This window comes from Falco cherrug, chromosome 3 (genome assembly GCF_023634085.1).
Source record: "Falco cherrug isolate bFalChe1 chromosome 3, bFalChe1.pri, whole genome shotgun sequence".
NCBI lineage: Eukaryota > Metazoa > Chordata > Aves > Falconiformes > Falconidae > Falco > Falco cherrug.
This window is the reverse complement of record NC_073699.1, coordinates 116,307,543-116,323,630: the sequence shown is the minus strand read 5'-3', so window position 1 is coordinate 116,323,630 and position 16,088 is coordinate 116,307,543. Positions and strand designations below refer to the sequence as shown.

At 49.2% G+C, this 16,088-nt stretch overlaps 2 protein-coding genes across 4 annotated transcripts; both read left to right on the top strand.

Annotated features, from left to right (window-relative positions):
* The first annotated feature begins 5 nt into the window (after window positions 1-5).
* On the top strand, window positions 6-11,866 carry CEP85 (centrosomal protein 85). 3 transcript variants are annotated; one of them, XM_055704533.1, is made up of 14 exons: window positions 6-87; window positions 1,536-1,607; window positions 2,220-2,372; window positions 4,634-5,364; window positions 6,025-6,158; window positions 6,983-7,100; window positions 7,482-7,667; window positions 8,030-8,182; window positions 8,427-8,581; window positions 9,091-9,211; window positions 9,661-9,711; window positions 9,798-9,905; window positions 10,551-10,779; window positions 11,058-11,866. In XM_055704533.1, exons 2-14 carry the CDS (start codon window positions 1,553-1,555, stop codon window positions 11,219-11,221), a joined length of 2,358 nt encoding a protein of 785 aa, XP_055560508.1. In that variant the 5' UTR covers window positions 6-87; window positions 1,536-1,552; the 3' UTR covers window positions 11,222-11,866. The 3 variants fall into 3 exon arrangements, with proteins under 3 accessions (XP_055560508.1, XP_055560507.1, XP_027669367.2); XM_055704532.1 differs by lacking the exon at window positions 6-87 and adding an exon at window positions 347-1,453; XM_027813566.2 differs by lacking the exons at window positions 6-87; window positions 1,536-1,607 and having other exon boundaries at window positions 2,230-4,265.
* Window positions 11,867-13,470: 1,604 nt separating this feature from the next.
* SH3BGRL3 (SH3 domain binding glutamate rich protein like 3) lies at window positions 13,471-15,492 on the top strand. The gene is given in 4 exon segments (XM_055704534.1): window positions 13,471-13,532; window positions 13,534-13,651; window positions 13,976-14,143; window positions 14,540-15,492. Coding segments are annotated over 4 exon segments (414 nt in total). The 3' UTR covers window positions 14,606-15,492.
* Window positions 15,493-16,088: the final 596 nt, after the last annotated feature.

The window sequence follows — 16,088 nt, the reverse complement described above, 5'->3', positions numbered from 1 at the left end:
CATCCCTTCCCCTCTGCCACACCCCCTCCCCCGCGGCGGTAACGGTCGCTGGCGCGCGGGGCAGCGCGGGCGCCGCGGCGGAGGCAGGTGAGGGGGTCGGGCCCGCCCGGGAGCCGTTCGGCTGCTGGGCCTCAGGGGCGGGCCCCGGCAGCGCCCCCTGCGCTCCTTCCTCGGGGGAGCCCCTGCTTCTCTTCCGTCCCGGGCAGCTCGGCCTCCCCCTGCCCCCCCCAGCCCCTCGGGGACCGGCCCCCACCCCCTCCAGTCCCTCGGGCTCAGGCCCCTCAGGGTCTGCTCGCACCTTCCAGGCAGCTGGGCCCCCCACTCCCCTCCACCTTCCCCTCTCCTTCCACCCAAATCACCTTTCTCCCGATCCCTTTCTGGGGGGTGAAGGGCTCCCCCCACACCCTGGCTTCACGTTGCTCCCCACTCCCACCGAGCTCCTCCCTTCCATCCCTGACCACCTCTCCCTTCCCACCTTCTGCTGGGAAGGGGTGCTCTGTAGGGTGCTGTGGGTGCCTTTGGGGGTGTTTGGAAAAGGGTGGTGCTGAGTGAGGTAGGGATGATGTGGTTGCTTCATCTATTCTATAATTTCAGGAGCTTATGCTTGAATTTCCCTGCTATAACTGTCTGACTGTAGTGCTGGAGACTGAGGTTTAAACCCAGGAATTTCAGAAACGTACACAAATTAAATATTATAAGCACTACATCTAGCTGTGTTTTATTTCTTCACTGAGAGAAATGTTGCTTCTGTTTCGTTATCCTCATATTCCTAATGTCTATCCTATGTTGCAGAATCTGTGTACGTGTGTTTTCTAAGAATTAATGGTTTCTGTGAGCTCTGTGGATCAGTTAACCAAAAATCTGTAAGACCTGGCAATCGAGGATTTGGTATTTGACTGGTGGAGTGGAAAGAGGCCTTGAATTTCCACGGTGAGGTCTGAGAGCTGCAGATTATACTCTCATCACTGGAGATGGGAAATTCATTGTCTGAAGTACTCGAGATAAGCAGATAAATTAAACCAAAGCCCTGGATAGATAATGATTGCCATTTATGGAACAGTAGCGCTAAGTTTTGAATGACTGCATTTCTGCATGTAGTTGCACAGTGACTGCTACAGAGGGCAGAAATGAACAGGTTTAGAGTTAAGACTTTTAATGGGAATTTTTTAGTCTTTATAGATGTAAAGCCAGCGTGTAGGTACCATGGTGACTGATGCTCTATAAATAACTACTATGGGGATAGCACATGCCCCGGTTGAAAGATGCTGCTGTGTACCTGGAGAACGTCGCCAACAGGAACTCTCTCGTTTCTCAGGCACTGAGAAAAGCTACAATAACTGCAAAGGTTTTCAAAGTGTTGCCTTTGTTGCTGTGGGGATGAAACAGAGGTGTTCTTGGGAGGAGGTGCTAATTACACATGAAATACTGTGTTACTCTGAAGAGCAGCTGATGTGTATGTACCCTTTGCTTGGTTAGTGGGAACAGGATTTGGTTTATACTGACTTAAAATATGATTTTTATTTATTGCTCTGTAGTTCACTGGATAGATAAGATGGCTGCTCTTGAGAAACATCCAGACCTGAGGCTCCAGCAGGACAATCCATCAGGTAAGGATAGTCTTTTCTTTAAAGTCCTGCTGCTGTCAGATCCTGTTTCAGTTTCTCTGAGGAGACATGTGGCCCTGAGAAGAGTTCTTTACCACCAGCTTTTTATTAAAAAAAAAAAAGTCTTATTCCTGCAAAACAAAACAGTTGTACGGTTATCTAAGGGTAGAGACTCATTTGATAAAAGATAGGTTCATTGGGTGATAACTGATAAATCTGGAAGAGTTCTTAACAGTTAATGCAAAAATGTATCTTTAAGTTAACCAGGTTTGCTGTGTGCCAGTGCTGCTGCTCTTCTTTTTAGTCTGAGTACCAGGGGATCAGCTGGGTGTAATATCACAGAACTTATAAAACGGAATATAATTGATTGCTTTTGCATTCTGACTTCTGTAACAGGATTTGTTTTCAGTCTCATGCGGATATTATTTGACTTCCTTGTGTTTGCTGCCATTTTCTTTTGCAAACCAGAATTCTTTAGCAATAATACAGGGAATCGGGTAGGGATCAGTTTGGGTTTTGGTAGCAGAGGTAATTAGATATGACTTAGTTAGGTGTATTAAAAAGCTTTCTAGTCTGTTGGCTAAAACATAAATATCCTTGTCTTTTTCCTTCCAGATCCCAGCACCAATCAGAAGAGCCATTACTTGGAGACTGACTGGAAAACACCAATGTTGTCTGTGAAGTTCCAGAGCCGTGTCAGTCGCTGCTCAAGTGTGGCCGACAGTGGGGATGGGGGCATTGGGACCTCCTGTTCAGACAGCACAGAAGGTGATGGTCAGCGTGGGATCACACAGTAGCAGCCAAAGACTTTTAGGTTTTCTTAGGGGACTGACAAGCATTAAATAGCTTGGTGTTACTGAACCCTAGAGTGTAAAACTTTGGGAAGAGCAGAATCTGTAATGATGTTTGGAGACTGTTTCAAAACCAGTGCCTCAGTATACAGATATGCTGCCTGAAATATAAACAAGTCATTTAGGGACTTGCTGTTTCTCCAAGTTAGTTTGGTTATCTTCTAACTGTAGTAAGCCAGTCTTTAACTAAAAGAGCCACAATGATGATTTGCTGGTTTCTATTGACCAATAAGTGATTCATCAGCAAATCTGTGTGATTTGTATTTTTTATTTTAAGAAATAATTTATAGGTGCCTCTAGAGACTCCAGAGCAGCGTGCCTTTGTGCGTAAGTCTCCTCAGTGCTAGAGCTGGGTGTTTCTCGGTGAAGAGTGCTGCAGCCTGGCCCTCTGCTGAGGCACATTCTGAGAAATCACTTGTCCCAGCAATCCTTTCCACATATTTTCATCTTCATTGATGGAAGTGACATAAACCACTATTGATTCACTGATTTTTTCTTTCAGCAGTGGGGAAGTTTGTGGTCTTCTTTAAAACAATGCACTTCACATTCATACGTTTCATGAGTTGCTCTGAGCCTTTTGAATGAGCCGTAGGTCTTAATAATGCGTGAGCTGAAGGCTTTTTAGAAAGTCTGGCTTGTGGAAATGTTGCTAGAAATATTACTAAAGCATATGTTTAAGCGTCCTATCTAGCCTCTCTCAGGATAATAAAACGTAGTTGCATGCTGAGAGCAGGGGAGGTAATGACGGCCCTTTGGGAAACTGCCCTTCTGAACATTTGTAATGTTGTAACCTTGTTTGTAAGAGCTGAGGCTGGATTGTGGCACTGACAGCTGGCTGAAGCACGCTGGCTTTCAGGTCAGTACATTAGCCAGAAATGTTGTTGTGACGACCCTTAGCACAGTCAAGGAACCGATTGCAGCATCCACACGTGGCGTGCTGGTCAGAGAACTCGAGTTCCTGATCATGATACTGAGGTATAAATTTAGGGGCTGTAAACGGAAATTGTACTGTCCCTTCTGTTTGCCAAGGAGAACGTGCCTGTGACTGCTCGGTAGCACGGTGTTCTCTGGAGCTCCTAGGCACAGCCAAGTAACATCTAAGAGATGTTTTCTCCCTGCTTCCCGCTCATGTTGAGCGGGGGGGACAGGTCTTGTGCCTTTGTTGTGACAGTTTCCCTGCAGTTTGATGATGGTCTTTCCAGAATCTGGTTTCAGTCATATGAAAACTGTGGTCTTTTATTCCTCTTTGTAGCAATGCTTTGAGGTTACAAACAGGTGAAAGGGTGACCTTGCAGTCCTGATGTTGGATTAAGGAAACATCATGTGAGGATGGGCCTTTAGCAAAACCCATGGAGAAAACAAGTTTCTGTATCTGGGGGAAACCTGGAATTCCTACGATACACAATGTATCAGGGCGAGGAGTGGGAACAGGCACTTTGTTGTTTGCCCTTCTCAGCTCAGGCTGTTGCTGTATTGAAATCTGAGAGTTGCTAAGAATAACCCTGTACTTCCAGGGAGCCAGGTTTGGTGCCCGTCTGACAGGACGGGCTCACGTTGGGGTGCGAGTGCTGAACTCTATCTCATTTCCTGTGGTAATAAGGTGAGAGCCATTAATTTAGCCTTTAGAAGAAGTTCTTTTGCTGCAGCATCCTAGAGGAGTTCAAAGGCCAACTGCTTGGTGATCTAGTGTTCAGCTGTGTTTGAAGCTCATCATGGGCTTAGTGAAGGCTCCGGTTCGCTTTGGTTACGGTTCAGAGTCGCTGAGCAGTGGGACGGTCAGAACAGATTCAAGGTCTCAGTGTCCAGCTGAGTAAGTTTCAGCTTTTTTATTCAATTTAAACGACTTGATTTCTTAACCTATAGGAGGATAACGTTATTGATTTAAGATTATACTACAGTAGCTTAAAACCAAGGGATCAAAAATGTGTACTGAATTAAACTTGGATTCTCTCTGTGGTTTACGGTGGTAGGAAAATGTCAGCAGGGTCCTGAAGCTTGTAGTGAGGGGGAACATAGGTGTGCCTTAGTCTTGCTGCTGCCGCTGCTTAGGAGGATGTGTTCAGGGGGAAAAGAAAGGTTTTTTTAAAATTGTTTCAGAAAGTTCAGTAGAGGAGTGGCTGTTTGTATCAGAATATTTTCAGGATTGTAATTAGAGTATCACTCTTCTTCTTTCCCTAGACTTTTGCAATTCCAATTCCAGTAATGGTTCCTCATTCCAGCCCATCAAAACCCAAGTGACCATCCCAACAGCCCATGTCATGCCTTCTACATTGGGTGCCTCACCCTCCAAGCTGTGCTCTGCAGGAGACCAGAGGTGTTCACAGGGCACTTCAGAAACTGCTATGCCAGGATCTGCTGCTGAAAACGCAGCGCTCCTGAGAAACGGCGATTTTAATGCCGGGAAGTCTTCCCAGGTGCCACCCAGGGATCTCTTGCATCTCCACGGGACTTCAGGGGAAAACCGTTTTGAGCAATCCTGGCATCCTGTTTCTGATCACATGAGAACAGAAGATGCTTGGAAGTTTGACACCCCTGCCATTGAGTGCACCCTTAACCAGTCTCTCTTTCTGGATAGTTTGTGCACAGATCCTCTCCATAGGTTCCAGAAGTTCAATCCAAACTCTGGGGCAGCTGGGGCAGGAAAGGACCATTATAAGGTGCTGCCAGAGAGTAATCAAGTGGCAGGGGCTAATGGAGTCTGTGAGCCCCAGGACAGAGCGTGGCCAAGCGGGAGCAGACTGATGCCAACAGGACTCCAGGCCAACAATTTCTTTTCGAAACCTGTAACTCCTCCATCTCAAGCATGGATGCAAGAAGCCTGCACGCTACATCCCCACGAGAGGGTCTGTGAGCTCAGTGCTTGGAAACAACAGCTGGAGAAAGTACGGTTGCAAGTAGAGCAAATGCAGGTAGGGAGCTGCATGTGTGGATGTATGAGTTTGAAACCCTTCCTGTCTCTTTAGTCATGAATTATTGTCCCAGACTTACGAAGCAAGGGGGAAAATGTCTCATGCTTCTCCCTGTCTTACACTAAAAGTCTCTTAATGATCTGTTTTTACAACACGTGGTGTCACAGGTATCATTTGGCGTGCTGCTTGTGTAGAGCAGCCCTGTATTGTGTTACAGCACTGCAGGTTGGTCCAGATCAAGAGATGAAACCTGTCCACTGGAAACTGTAAAAAAAAAAAAAAAAAAAAAAGGCATGCCGAGACATTCATAACAGTTTCTAGAATAATGGTATTCTATATCTAGAATTAAGAAACACTTATTCTGAAAAGATGCATGAATCTAATTTCAGTTTGCTAGGTGGAAAGAGTTTATCACCTCCCACCAGCTGTATCCTAATGGAGACAAGTTGTTACCAGCGAGCTAGCACAGTGATCTAAAATTATTTGTTAATCTCCAGTTGTGCTTGGGCAAAGTTACTTGTTCTTGGACGTTGACGGAGACTGAAATAACTGTGTCCTGGCATGCAGATGAGCACACAGTGTGCAAAATAGCTCGACCAATGTTGCAATTACCTCTGTGGAGCACAAACTTCTCCCTCCTCATTTTGTCTCCTCTTTCAGTTACAAAATGGAGGCGCCGGCCACCATCCCTTGATGTATTCTGCTTCTCTGCCTACACCTGATCCAGCTCAGTGGATCAGTATCCTGAACTCCAATGAAAACCTACTCAAGGAGAAGGAGCTCCTCATTGACAGGTGAGAGTTTGATACTGACACGTGGCTTAAAGACTCCAGTGCATTTCCTTTTGGAAAGGGGGGGTTTTGAAGGTACCAAGGAGAGCTCATATCTTAGAGTTCATTTTACCCAACTGAGCTTTTTGGGTGCAAAGAACGATATAATGACCTTTGAGAACAGCCTCCTTTCTTTTTCATGAGTTCTTCCCTTCCTCTTGGAATTAGGATGATGTTCCTGAAGGGTTCAAATAAATCAATTTTGGTTAGGGCTTTCTGTGTTTTATAAGGGATGAAGACATCACAATTATCTGGAATGTCAAAACTACTGCCTTTTTGCTTGAGGACTTTCTGGGAGCTCTTTGAGATCTTTATTCTAAATTTGTTCTTTGTGAGATTGGGCTGGCAAACGGTGTTGCTCGTACCTAATGCTAGTGGTCCATAAGCTTTTATGGAAAACTACCTTCAGCATTTGGACTGTAAATACTTCTTCTGCTTGCTCATTTTGACTCATATGATGTCTGTTCATTTTACCCATAAGATCCAAAGCCAAGCTGGATCCTCCAAAGCATGCAAGGCGTGTGGGTTTTATCTGTAATCATTGCTGGGGGGGATGCTTTGAAGGGAGGGAAGGGAAGAAGAGTCAATACCAATTGTAAAAAAAAAAAAAAATAAAAAAAATTAAACGGATATCTTTCAGATTGTTTCTCTGCAGGTCAGTTCTGAGTTGCAGAGTTGTCTTTCTGTTCCGCCTGTTGCTGTATGGAGCATTAGTCACGGTGGCACTATTCATGTTGCATTGCTCTCTACTGTAGATTTGAGAACAGTATGTTACCTGTTTTTTACAGACAAAGACAACACATATCCCAGTTGGAGCAGAAGGTCCGGGAAAGCGAACTGCAGGTTCACAGTGCTCTGCTTGGCTGTCCAGCGCCCTATGGAGATGTCTACATGTTGAGAATGCAGGTAATAGGGTACAACAGGGTGTTAGTAAGAAGTGTGTACTGAATCCAGTGGCCCTACTGCTTCTCAGTAGGTGTTTCCTGAGTAGGAGGGCTATGCAGAGTAAAATTATCCTTTGTATGGGGACCCGATCACCTGTCATCTCTGAGATCTTCTGTGTCTCTTGAGGTTTCAAGCCCTGAAATACTACGGTTTGTTTAGAAGCTGTCTAGCGATGCAAACGCCTGACAGCACTGACAAGTGCTATTTCAGATACTGCCGTATATAAGGTGGGCTGAATGATGTTTGGGAATTAGGAGGGCCGAGAACACAGCTCTGAGGCAGCGCAGCTGCTTAGTGCCAGTTTGTAACTACACTGAACTCATAAGCTGTCTCTCTTTGCAGGAGCTGCAGCGGGAGAACACATTTCTTCGAGCACAGTTCACAGAGAAGACTGAATCTCTCAGTAAGGAAAAGATTGAATTGGAGAGAAAACTGGCTGCTGCAGAGGTGGATGCAAAGCTGATCCGGGAGTCGCTGAAGGAAACTATGCAGAAACATGCAGAGGAGTTAAAGAAACAGGAAGAAAGGGTAATGGTCCCATTGCCCTAGAGGTGGAAGGTGTTTTTTCTTTGAGAAGCTAAAAGTCAGTGTAGTGCCTAGATGAAAGTTTTCTGTGGCAGTGTGTTATTGCAGGTGTCTTCTGATCTCCTTGTACTTTGGTTTATAAGCAGAAGCTCTTCCTCCTGCAGTTAGAAGTATTTCAGTACCTCCTCTTTTAACTAGAGAAGAAGCCTGTCTTTAGCTAAGTGAGCAGAAACGCTGCTGAGTTAAGGTGATCTTGTATTTTGGTGTTGAGTGCTGTACAAAAAGGTAAAGGGGTGGGCTTACAGAAGACTGAAGAATGGATAAGGAATTATATAAACTAAACTTGTATGTGACTGTCCCTGCAGGTAAAGGGAAGAGACAAACACATTAATAACCTTAAAAAGAAATGCCAGAAGGAATCTGAACAAAACAGAGAGAGACAACAGAGAATTGAGACCCTAGAACGATACCTGGCTGATTTACCAACCCTTGAGGACCACCAGAAACAGAGTCAGAAGGTAAAACTCCCTCTGAGTTGTAATGATTGCTCTTCACATACTTGTTCAGGTGACCTTTCTACAGCTGCAGTTAATCCCCTGTGCAGCTGCTGAAGTAAAGTTGTGGTCTGGCCTTTTTGCAGGAGGAATGTTCTGAGCTATAGCTGAGAACTGTCACATAGGTAGTTAAAATGTAGTTGAAACATGGTGTGTATGGTGAAAGGCCTGGGACATCTGTTGAGTGTTATGATGGTCTTTGTTGCAGCTGAAGGAATCTGAACTGAAGAGTGCTACTATGCAGGAAACAGTGCTGGCACTGGAAACAGAGCTTGGAGATGTCCGGGCTGCTTTCAGGGAGCAAAAAGTGCAGCTAGAAACCCAAAAACACAAGGAGCTGGAGCTTCTTTCCACAGTGCGCAGGTAAAAATCAGCCGGATTAGAATAAGCTTCATCTTACTGCTGAAGTCATTGCTGCACAAGAACAGTGATGGTTCAGTACAACTGCTGTCCCACCTGTCAGAACCAGGTTACCGTGAATTTGTGATGATTATGCGAGTGCTCACTAAACCACGGTGTTCAGATTCTGCGTGCCAACAGCAGAGGGTGGGAGCAGAACCATGTGGCTGAAAGGGGGCCCCTCTTTTGTCACCTGGGTTTGTCGGTGTCCTCGGGTTATTGCTGTCAACTGCAACTCCTTGCAAAATGGACCTACGTAATCTGCAATCGCTGGGTCTCTGCAAATGTGCCAATATTGTGGGTAGGGCTGTGTCTAGGGCGAGGGACTCCTGTCACAGCCCTGGCAGTTTGCAAGCTGGGATCCAAACAGGGCAATGCTGACATCTGATATGAAAATGATTTGTTTCCCTCCTCCTAGTGAGGGAAACATCCTGAATAAAGCTGGTTTTCCCATGGTGTTCTGCTAATTTCAGCTTGCAGGACAAGGTGCAGCAGTGTGTAAAGAACACGGAGAGAGGACTCCCTGCCCAGGATGGGGAGAGACAGAAAATAGAAAATGACTCTCTGAAGAAAGAATGCGACTGCCTCAGGAAGGTAACAGGCTGTCCTAACCGGGAATCACACATTTTTCCTTCCAGTTAGTCACGGCAGGCACTATAATGAGATCAGGAGCTCTTGCAGTCATAACTGCACTTTCCTGTGCAGTTCCTGGAATTCCAAACTGAGGGGTTTTAAAAGCTGTTCTTGGTGTGATAGTCATGCACTCCTGCAGTAACACTGGAGGGAAGCTGCAGAATGCAGAAGGGAGAGGAAAACCACAAGAATGCGACTTCTCCAGTTTGTTTTTAGCTGATACTTCTAATGGTGCCTTTTATCAGGGGCCTTTCATTGAGGAATCTAAGCCCACTACTAACAAGCAGTGATTAAAGCAGTAAATGGACAGGAAAGAGAAGGAGAGGGAACGCTGTCCTGCTGAAGGAGAAATCCTGGCGGCATTACTGAGTCTGTGTGGTCAGTTCTGATGCCTCTGCTTTTGATTCCAGATTGTGGACAAACAGCAGAAGAAGGTGGAGCAGTTGGCCTTGGAAGTAAAGGTGAGAAGTGACTGCAGAGGGACCTAGAACTTGAGAATCTGCTGTGAAGTGAGTTAGACTTACTACTTTCCCATGGTCTGTTCCAGAACCTGGAAGAACAGGTGGCCCAGGAAGAGGGGACAAGCCAAGCTTTGAAAGAGGAAGCGATGAGAAGAGAAAATGCGCTGCAGCAGCTCCGGACTGCTGTGAAAGAGGTCAGAGCAGGAGTGTTTAGAGTGTCAGTTGAATGAACTATGGATTGTCTTTTAGCAAGGCCCTTAATTTGCAGTCAGCAGCACAACCTCTCCTGCTTCCTGCTAGTCAGTGCTCTGAAAGGAGCTCTTCTCTGTTCAAAAGCAGGAGAAAGACAGTTTCTGCCTTGGGAACTTCAGCTGGGGCTGCGGGATGTGGTGGAGGATCCTGAGTTTGCCAGTTGAGGGCAGCAAGGTGGTGAGCAAGGTCCAAACTCGACTACAGACCTGGCTGAAGGGCAGGGCTGAGCCCCACACTCAAGCCTAAAGGAGGTCAAGCTACAGTGGCAGCCCTTGAGGGAAGGGATGGCCAGTGCTGGGGTGAGCAGGTGGTGCACAACCTCCTGGAAGCTTATTTTGTTGTGTCATGCTTTGGCAGGGACAGTGCAGTGTCATGGGGCGCTTTCTGTCTGAGCCAGTGAAGCTGAACACTTGCACCCTGTAAGACTGACACTCGCTCGTCTGGTGAGAGCCTGCAGGGCTTGATGTAAACCAGCTCCTCCTGCCCTCCGTGCTCCCATCATCGTCAAGCACTTGTGTTAAGTTGCTTTAAGTGTGCTGCTAGTTCTGTACCAAGTAGCCACCAACCTGCAGTATCTGTTTGTTCAGCTTTCAGCGCAGAATCAGGAGCTCATCGAGAAGAACCTGACCCTTCAGGAACAACTCCGGCAGGCAGAGCTAATAACCCAGCCGCTGCCTGCTGAGACAGCCCGCCTCACCCAGGAGCTGCACAGCGAGCTGGCCAGTTGTCTGCAGGATTTGCAGTCTGTCTACAGCATTGTCACTCAGAGGGCTCAGGGCAAGGACCCCAACCTCTCCCTGCTGCTGGGCATTTGCTGTAAGTATGCGGAGTGATGGCAGAGCAAACCCTTTGGTTCCTGTGCTGTGGCAGAATTAAGTAACTCGCATATATTATAGGCTGGCAGGTTCTCACCTTTCTGGGATTCTGAACCTTCTTTCTGCAGTTAGCTAGCTCTAAACGTGTATGCTGCAGTAACTGAATTTTAAGTAGTGCCTCTTTTGCAAATATACGTTGGTTTTTCTGGCTTGCTTGCAAATGTGTGTGATCCTTGGTCGGAATTGCGTGTGAGGTAACTCCCCTCTCTGACTCCACAGCTGCGCAGTACTCTGCTAAGGAGAAGGATGACTTGCTGAGCCCTGATGGACTTGCAAAGAAACTGGTGGAGGTAAAAGAGCTTCACAAGGAGGTGCAGGACTTAAGGACGGCAATATCTGACAGATACGCTCAGGACATGGGAGACAACTGCATCACCCAGTAAAGAACGCTCCCCAAAGTAAGGCAGGAAATGAAGACTCGAAACCCTCAGGAGACTAGAGCTCCTACAACCCAAAACCTATTCAGCACTTTACCATCCCTCTGCTCGGGTACAAGACATGTGACTTATCCAATCCGTGAGAAATCAGGGGGTTTGTTGCCAGAAGTGTTTAGCTGCTGACTGACTAACTGGAATCATTCAGGGCTTCGGTGTCGGGCTTTGCAGTAGCTTTGATCTTGTGGAATGTGTTTATGCTGTGTTTGCTGGAGCTGGTGTGGTCTCTGATGCTGGGAGATGAATTCTGAATTGCCTTCCAGGCATGTCAAATGCTGAACATGCAAATGTGACAGTCAAAATCATCACTAAAAGGAAATGTATGCCCTGGTCTTTCTGATAAATTCTCTGCACAGATCCTGTGTGACTAGTAAGACCAGAGGATTATCAGAGTGTTCAGGGGATATCTGTGGACTTCAGAGGCAAGAGGTGGGCCAGTTATGCTGCCACAGTCTCCTCAGATGCTGTGTGCACTGTTCTGCCTTGGATGTTTTTGTAGCCATCTGTGGAGCAGGACCTGCTTTCCTCGGGTAAATGCAACTGGAGTCTTTCAGTAGCTAACAGGAGTTGGGGAATAAAGCAATACTAAAAGAAGACTCTGAAAACACTCCCCCTGGGCACTGTTGCCCCAAAAGCCTTAAGCCTTTTGTTGCCCCAAAATAGCACTCTTGAGTGTGGGTATGATTCCAGCTGCAGAGGAAGCGGATTGATGCTGAAGTGCCTTAATGTGCTAGAGAAACGTCCTGTCCCCATGCTGCTTCGTGCCTAATGCGTCTGCTGGCAGCGTGAGGAACTGCTGTTTCTTGTAGCAGCCTTTAGAGCCCTCGCAAACCATCTGGGGAGCCTTGAATGTCTGTAGCCCCTGCCAGAGCCGCAGAGAGCCTCTATGCCCCCAGGGGAGCCCGCTGCAGGCCAGCGGGGAGACATGCCTCTGTTTGGCTCCCTTCTTGCTGGGGAGAAAGCCATTCTGGTCCTGACATAGCACGATGGTCCAGCTGGATCCAAGAGCTCTTCCTGATGCCCCACTCGGGCTTTGTTGTAGCCCTGCCCCTTGCTCTCTGGGAGCTCCCTGCTCCTCTGCTAAATAATGGGATTTCTAAATAAATCAGCATGGGATGAGGTTCACTTTATCACAACCCTCCTTAGCCTTAGTGGCAACTTTACAGTACTAAGTGCTTGCTTGTGACAACGCTGTAGTGCCAAGGGTAGAACTTGTTTGGTTTTCAGCTCGAGTTAAGAGCAAGATGCAAAGTCAGTTATAATAACAAGGAGGGAAAATACTGCTGAAACTTCTGCTCTTTGGTTGCTCTTGGTTCATGTCGGGGCTGCGAGCCCCAGGTTTGGGAGAAATGTTTTTGTTATTCCTTTGTGTTAAATTTTAAGACCAAATCTGTTTTGTTCTTAAATGTTTGGCTACCACGGGTGATGGTGGCGACAGATCGGTTAGCTTGCTGTCCTCAGCTACCTGCTGTACAGCGTGGGGAGCGGGTGCAGCAGTGTCTGCTGGGCAGACAGAACTGTTCTTTCCTCATCTGGTGTGTTACATTGGTGGCTGTTTCTGTTCTCAGGCTGCTGATGCCATGTACTGAGCTAAATGTGGGCCAAGGCGAATTCTTGAGGTCATTTGTCCTGACTGCTGAGAGCTCTGTAGGCACTGGGGTGTGTGTGGAGCAGCACCAGCTGTGAAAGTTGCTCGCTCCCGCAGGTTAGCGGGGTGCTGCTGAGCACCAGCCCTGTTCCCCGTGTTCTTCTTTGGGTGCAAGACCCAGTTTCCAGGCGATGTGTGGGGACACGTTTGCCCTCTGCCCTGACAGAGCTGGCTGTGAAAAGGAGATCGTGGCTGGGCTGCCCAGGTCGCGTGTCCCTCCCTGGGGAAATGTCCCCTCTTCATTCTCCTGCAAAACGGGATCAGTCTGTCTCGGGCAGTGATCCCATCCGGGCTGTACGGGACTGCTGCTCTCCGTGCAGGGGCAATCTTGGAGCTCTACCGAGCACCCGGGACAGGGGCGCAGGGCCACGTCCCCCCTTGTCCCATGTCCCCCCCCCTTGTCTCACACGCTGTCCCCTTGGTGCGGTCGGGTCCCCCTGGCGCTGCGCGTTGGATGCGGAGTGTTTACACCCGCCCTTGTCTCACCCGCTTGTTTGTACCGAGTGTTTGGGGCGCGGAGCGGGGCCGCCCCCGTCCCCGCCGATGCCGCATGCCCGGTCCCGCCGGCCCCATTGGTCCCCGCGGTCACATGCCGGGCGGCGGCGGGGCCGCCCGCTCCCTCCCTCCTTCCCTCCGCGCCTCCCTCCGCCGCGCCGAGCGCAGGGAGCGGCCGCGATCGCAGCATGAGCACCCTCAAGGTCTACAGCACCTCGGTGACCGGCTCCCGGGAGGTGAGCGGGGCGGCAGGGCGGGCTGCGCCGGGGCCCCTCTTCCCGGGGGCGGGCGTCTCATCCCCGCGGAGCTGCGAAGCCCCCCCGCCCCATCCCGGGTGTGTTCCCTCCTCTGCTCACCCTGCACCGGCCCCTTCCTCCCCCGAATCCATCCCCCGGTGCTAGGTGTTACCCCCCCGCCGCGCAGAGCCGAGCCCCGTGGCCCCTGCGGAGCAGTCGCTCCGGGAGCGCTGTGCTGACTGTGGCTGGCGCGCTGGGGTGCGTGCCCGCCCTTCGGGCTCCTCTCCAGCTCCCCGTAACCTGCCTTTCCCGCCCGGGTTCCAGATCAAATCCCAACAGAGCGAAGTAACCAGAATCCTCGATGGGAAAAACATCAAGTACGAGCTGGTGGATATCTCCCAGGACAACGCTCTCCGGGAGGAGATGAGGGTGAAGGCAGGCAACCCCAAAGCCATCCCGCCCCAGATTGTCAACGGAGACCACTACTGCGGGGTAAGGCTCATGCTCTGCGCTGGGGATAAGGACCATGGAGGTTGGGTGGTGGGCAGGAACCCCAGCCCCTTGTTTTTCCTGTGTGATGTTAAGATGCCTTTTAAAAGGCATTTCATGAGGTGCACAGACAAGGCACTGCCAGGGTTAATGGCCACTTGGGGCATGGTGGCTTGTGAAAAATGGGGCTCAGGCAGGGGGGTCTCTGGATGACTTTGGGCAGTGGGGCTGTGCTGTCCAGGGCTGTCCCCTCTTTGTCCTGTCATCCTCCGCACGACTGACGGGCACCCGTGCTGCAAACCGGTCTGTGCTGCGCTCAGGGGACCCTGGGCTGCCTGACCGATGGGAGCGTGTAACTCCCTCTTGTCTCGTGAGCGACCGTGTGGCTTTTCCCTGCAGGATTACGAGCTCTTTGTGGAAGCGGTGGAGCAAAACACCCTGCAAGAGTTCCTGAAGCTAGCCTGAGCCCTGGGGTCCCCTCCCGTCTTGGACTCTACCTGCATTCCTGAGCACCCTCATCTCCGACCACCTTCACTTCCAGGTTGTCAGCACTGTCCTGGCACCACGACCTGTATCCCAGCACAGGGAAACCCATGACCAAAACTACTCATTGCAGCTGCCTACGATCCCCTCCTGCCTAACCCTTGATATCATCTCAGAGGGATCCAAAGAAAGTCTGACGCTCGCTGCGCATGGCTTTTGAACAAAGCCGGGCCTGGCTCCCCGCAGCTTCCAGTGCCTCTGTAAACAGCAAAGCCTCTGGGGCTGTGCGAAGTGCGGCCGGCCGTCAGCCCTCTCCTCTGCAGGGAGAGCTTCGGCTTCAGGAGGGAAGGGCTTAGGGTTGCGTGTTACTTCCCACTTCTCCCAGTTGCTGTTAAAATTGTTAAATCCTGCTGCCTCACTTCCTCGCTCACTTTTTTTTTTTTTTTGGTTTGTTTGTTCTTCATCTCAACTGCAGAGATATGGCGACTAAGTTGATTTTTTTTGTTTGTCTTAATTTAATGCAAAAATACTGCACAGAGCTGGGGTCTGACCACCCACTGCAGAGAAGCCCGGGGCTGGGGACGAAGGCCAGTGTCACTTAGCAGGCTGCCTGGGGGGGTGGATGGGCCTAGAAGTGGGACCCATGCTGCTCCGGCTGCCCTCTGCTGTGATGTGGTGCAGGGCTGACCTCGTGAGCGTTAATGGCTCAGGGCTGCTCCAGAACAGCTGATGCTCCAGCTGTCTTACCTTTCCTCTTTGAGCTGGCTTTTTTGCAACCCGGACCAAGTGCATTTTGTTTTCCTGCCAAAAAGCAAGTTTATAACCAATGTTGTCTTCCGAGATGCTATTAAATGTTACTGTACCTTTCATATCGGTACTGGTGGGTTTCTTTAAAATCTGGTTTTATTTTGACTACAGGTTAAACATCACCCTGCGTAATGATTCTGAGTCATTTCCAGCTCAGAGAAGCCGAGTCAGTTGTACTCACTGCTGCAGCCTGACACAAAGATCTTAACACCTTAGATTGCTGCCGCTAATCAAAGGCTCACAGGACTTGTCTGAATATCCGACAGTGCGGTAGTGACAGGTACCTCTCTCAAGCATTCCTCTCTGCGTGGTAAGAAAGGCAGCCTGGGGGAGGGACAGCTTCAGCCAGACATGTGAGCGATAAAAAACCCCTGGCACAGAGATTACCTGGCTGGTTATAGAGCAGGGTATAGAGAGGCAGTGGAAAAGGCTGCCCTATGGGAGGGTCCTGACTACGCTCCTATATCTGCCGTAGGTGGAAAAAGGAGGAAACTAACTTAGAGCTGTGAGGACTGAGTCACTGCCCACAGGGAGCCCAGGGAAGCAGCTGGTTTGCACGGGTGGTGCTTCCTGTATTTGAGTTCTGCGGGGTCCAGCTCTGGTCGGAGGGTTCTGGGAAAAGCTCTGGGCATCCTGCCCCCTTCCACAGCAACTGTGC

Bases quoted from the DNA above. Each gene is read 5' to 3' on its own strand.
- CEP85 (XM_055704532.1), top strand. From the start codon at position 1,234: ATGGGGATAGCACATGCCCCGGTTGAAAGATGCTGCTGTGTACCTGGA. The intron at 9,212-9,660 runs GTAACAGGCTGT...TTTTGATTCCAG, and splicing joins AATGCGACTGCCTCAGGAAG to ATTGTGGACAAACAGCAGAA. The intron at 10,780-11,057 runs GTAAGTATGCGG...CTGACTCCACAG, and splicing joins CCTGCTGCTGGGCATTTGCT to CTGCGCAGTACTCTGCTAAG.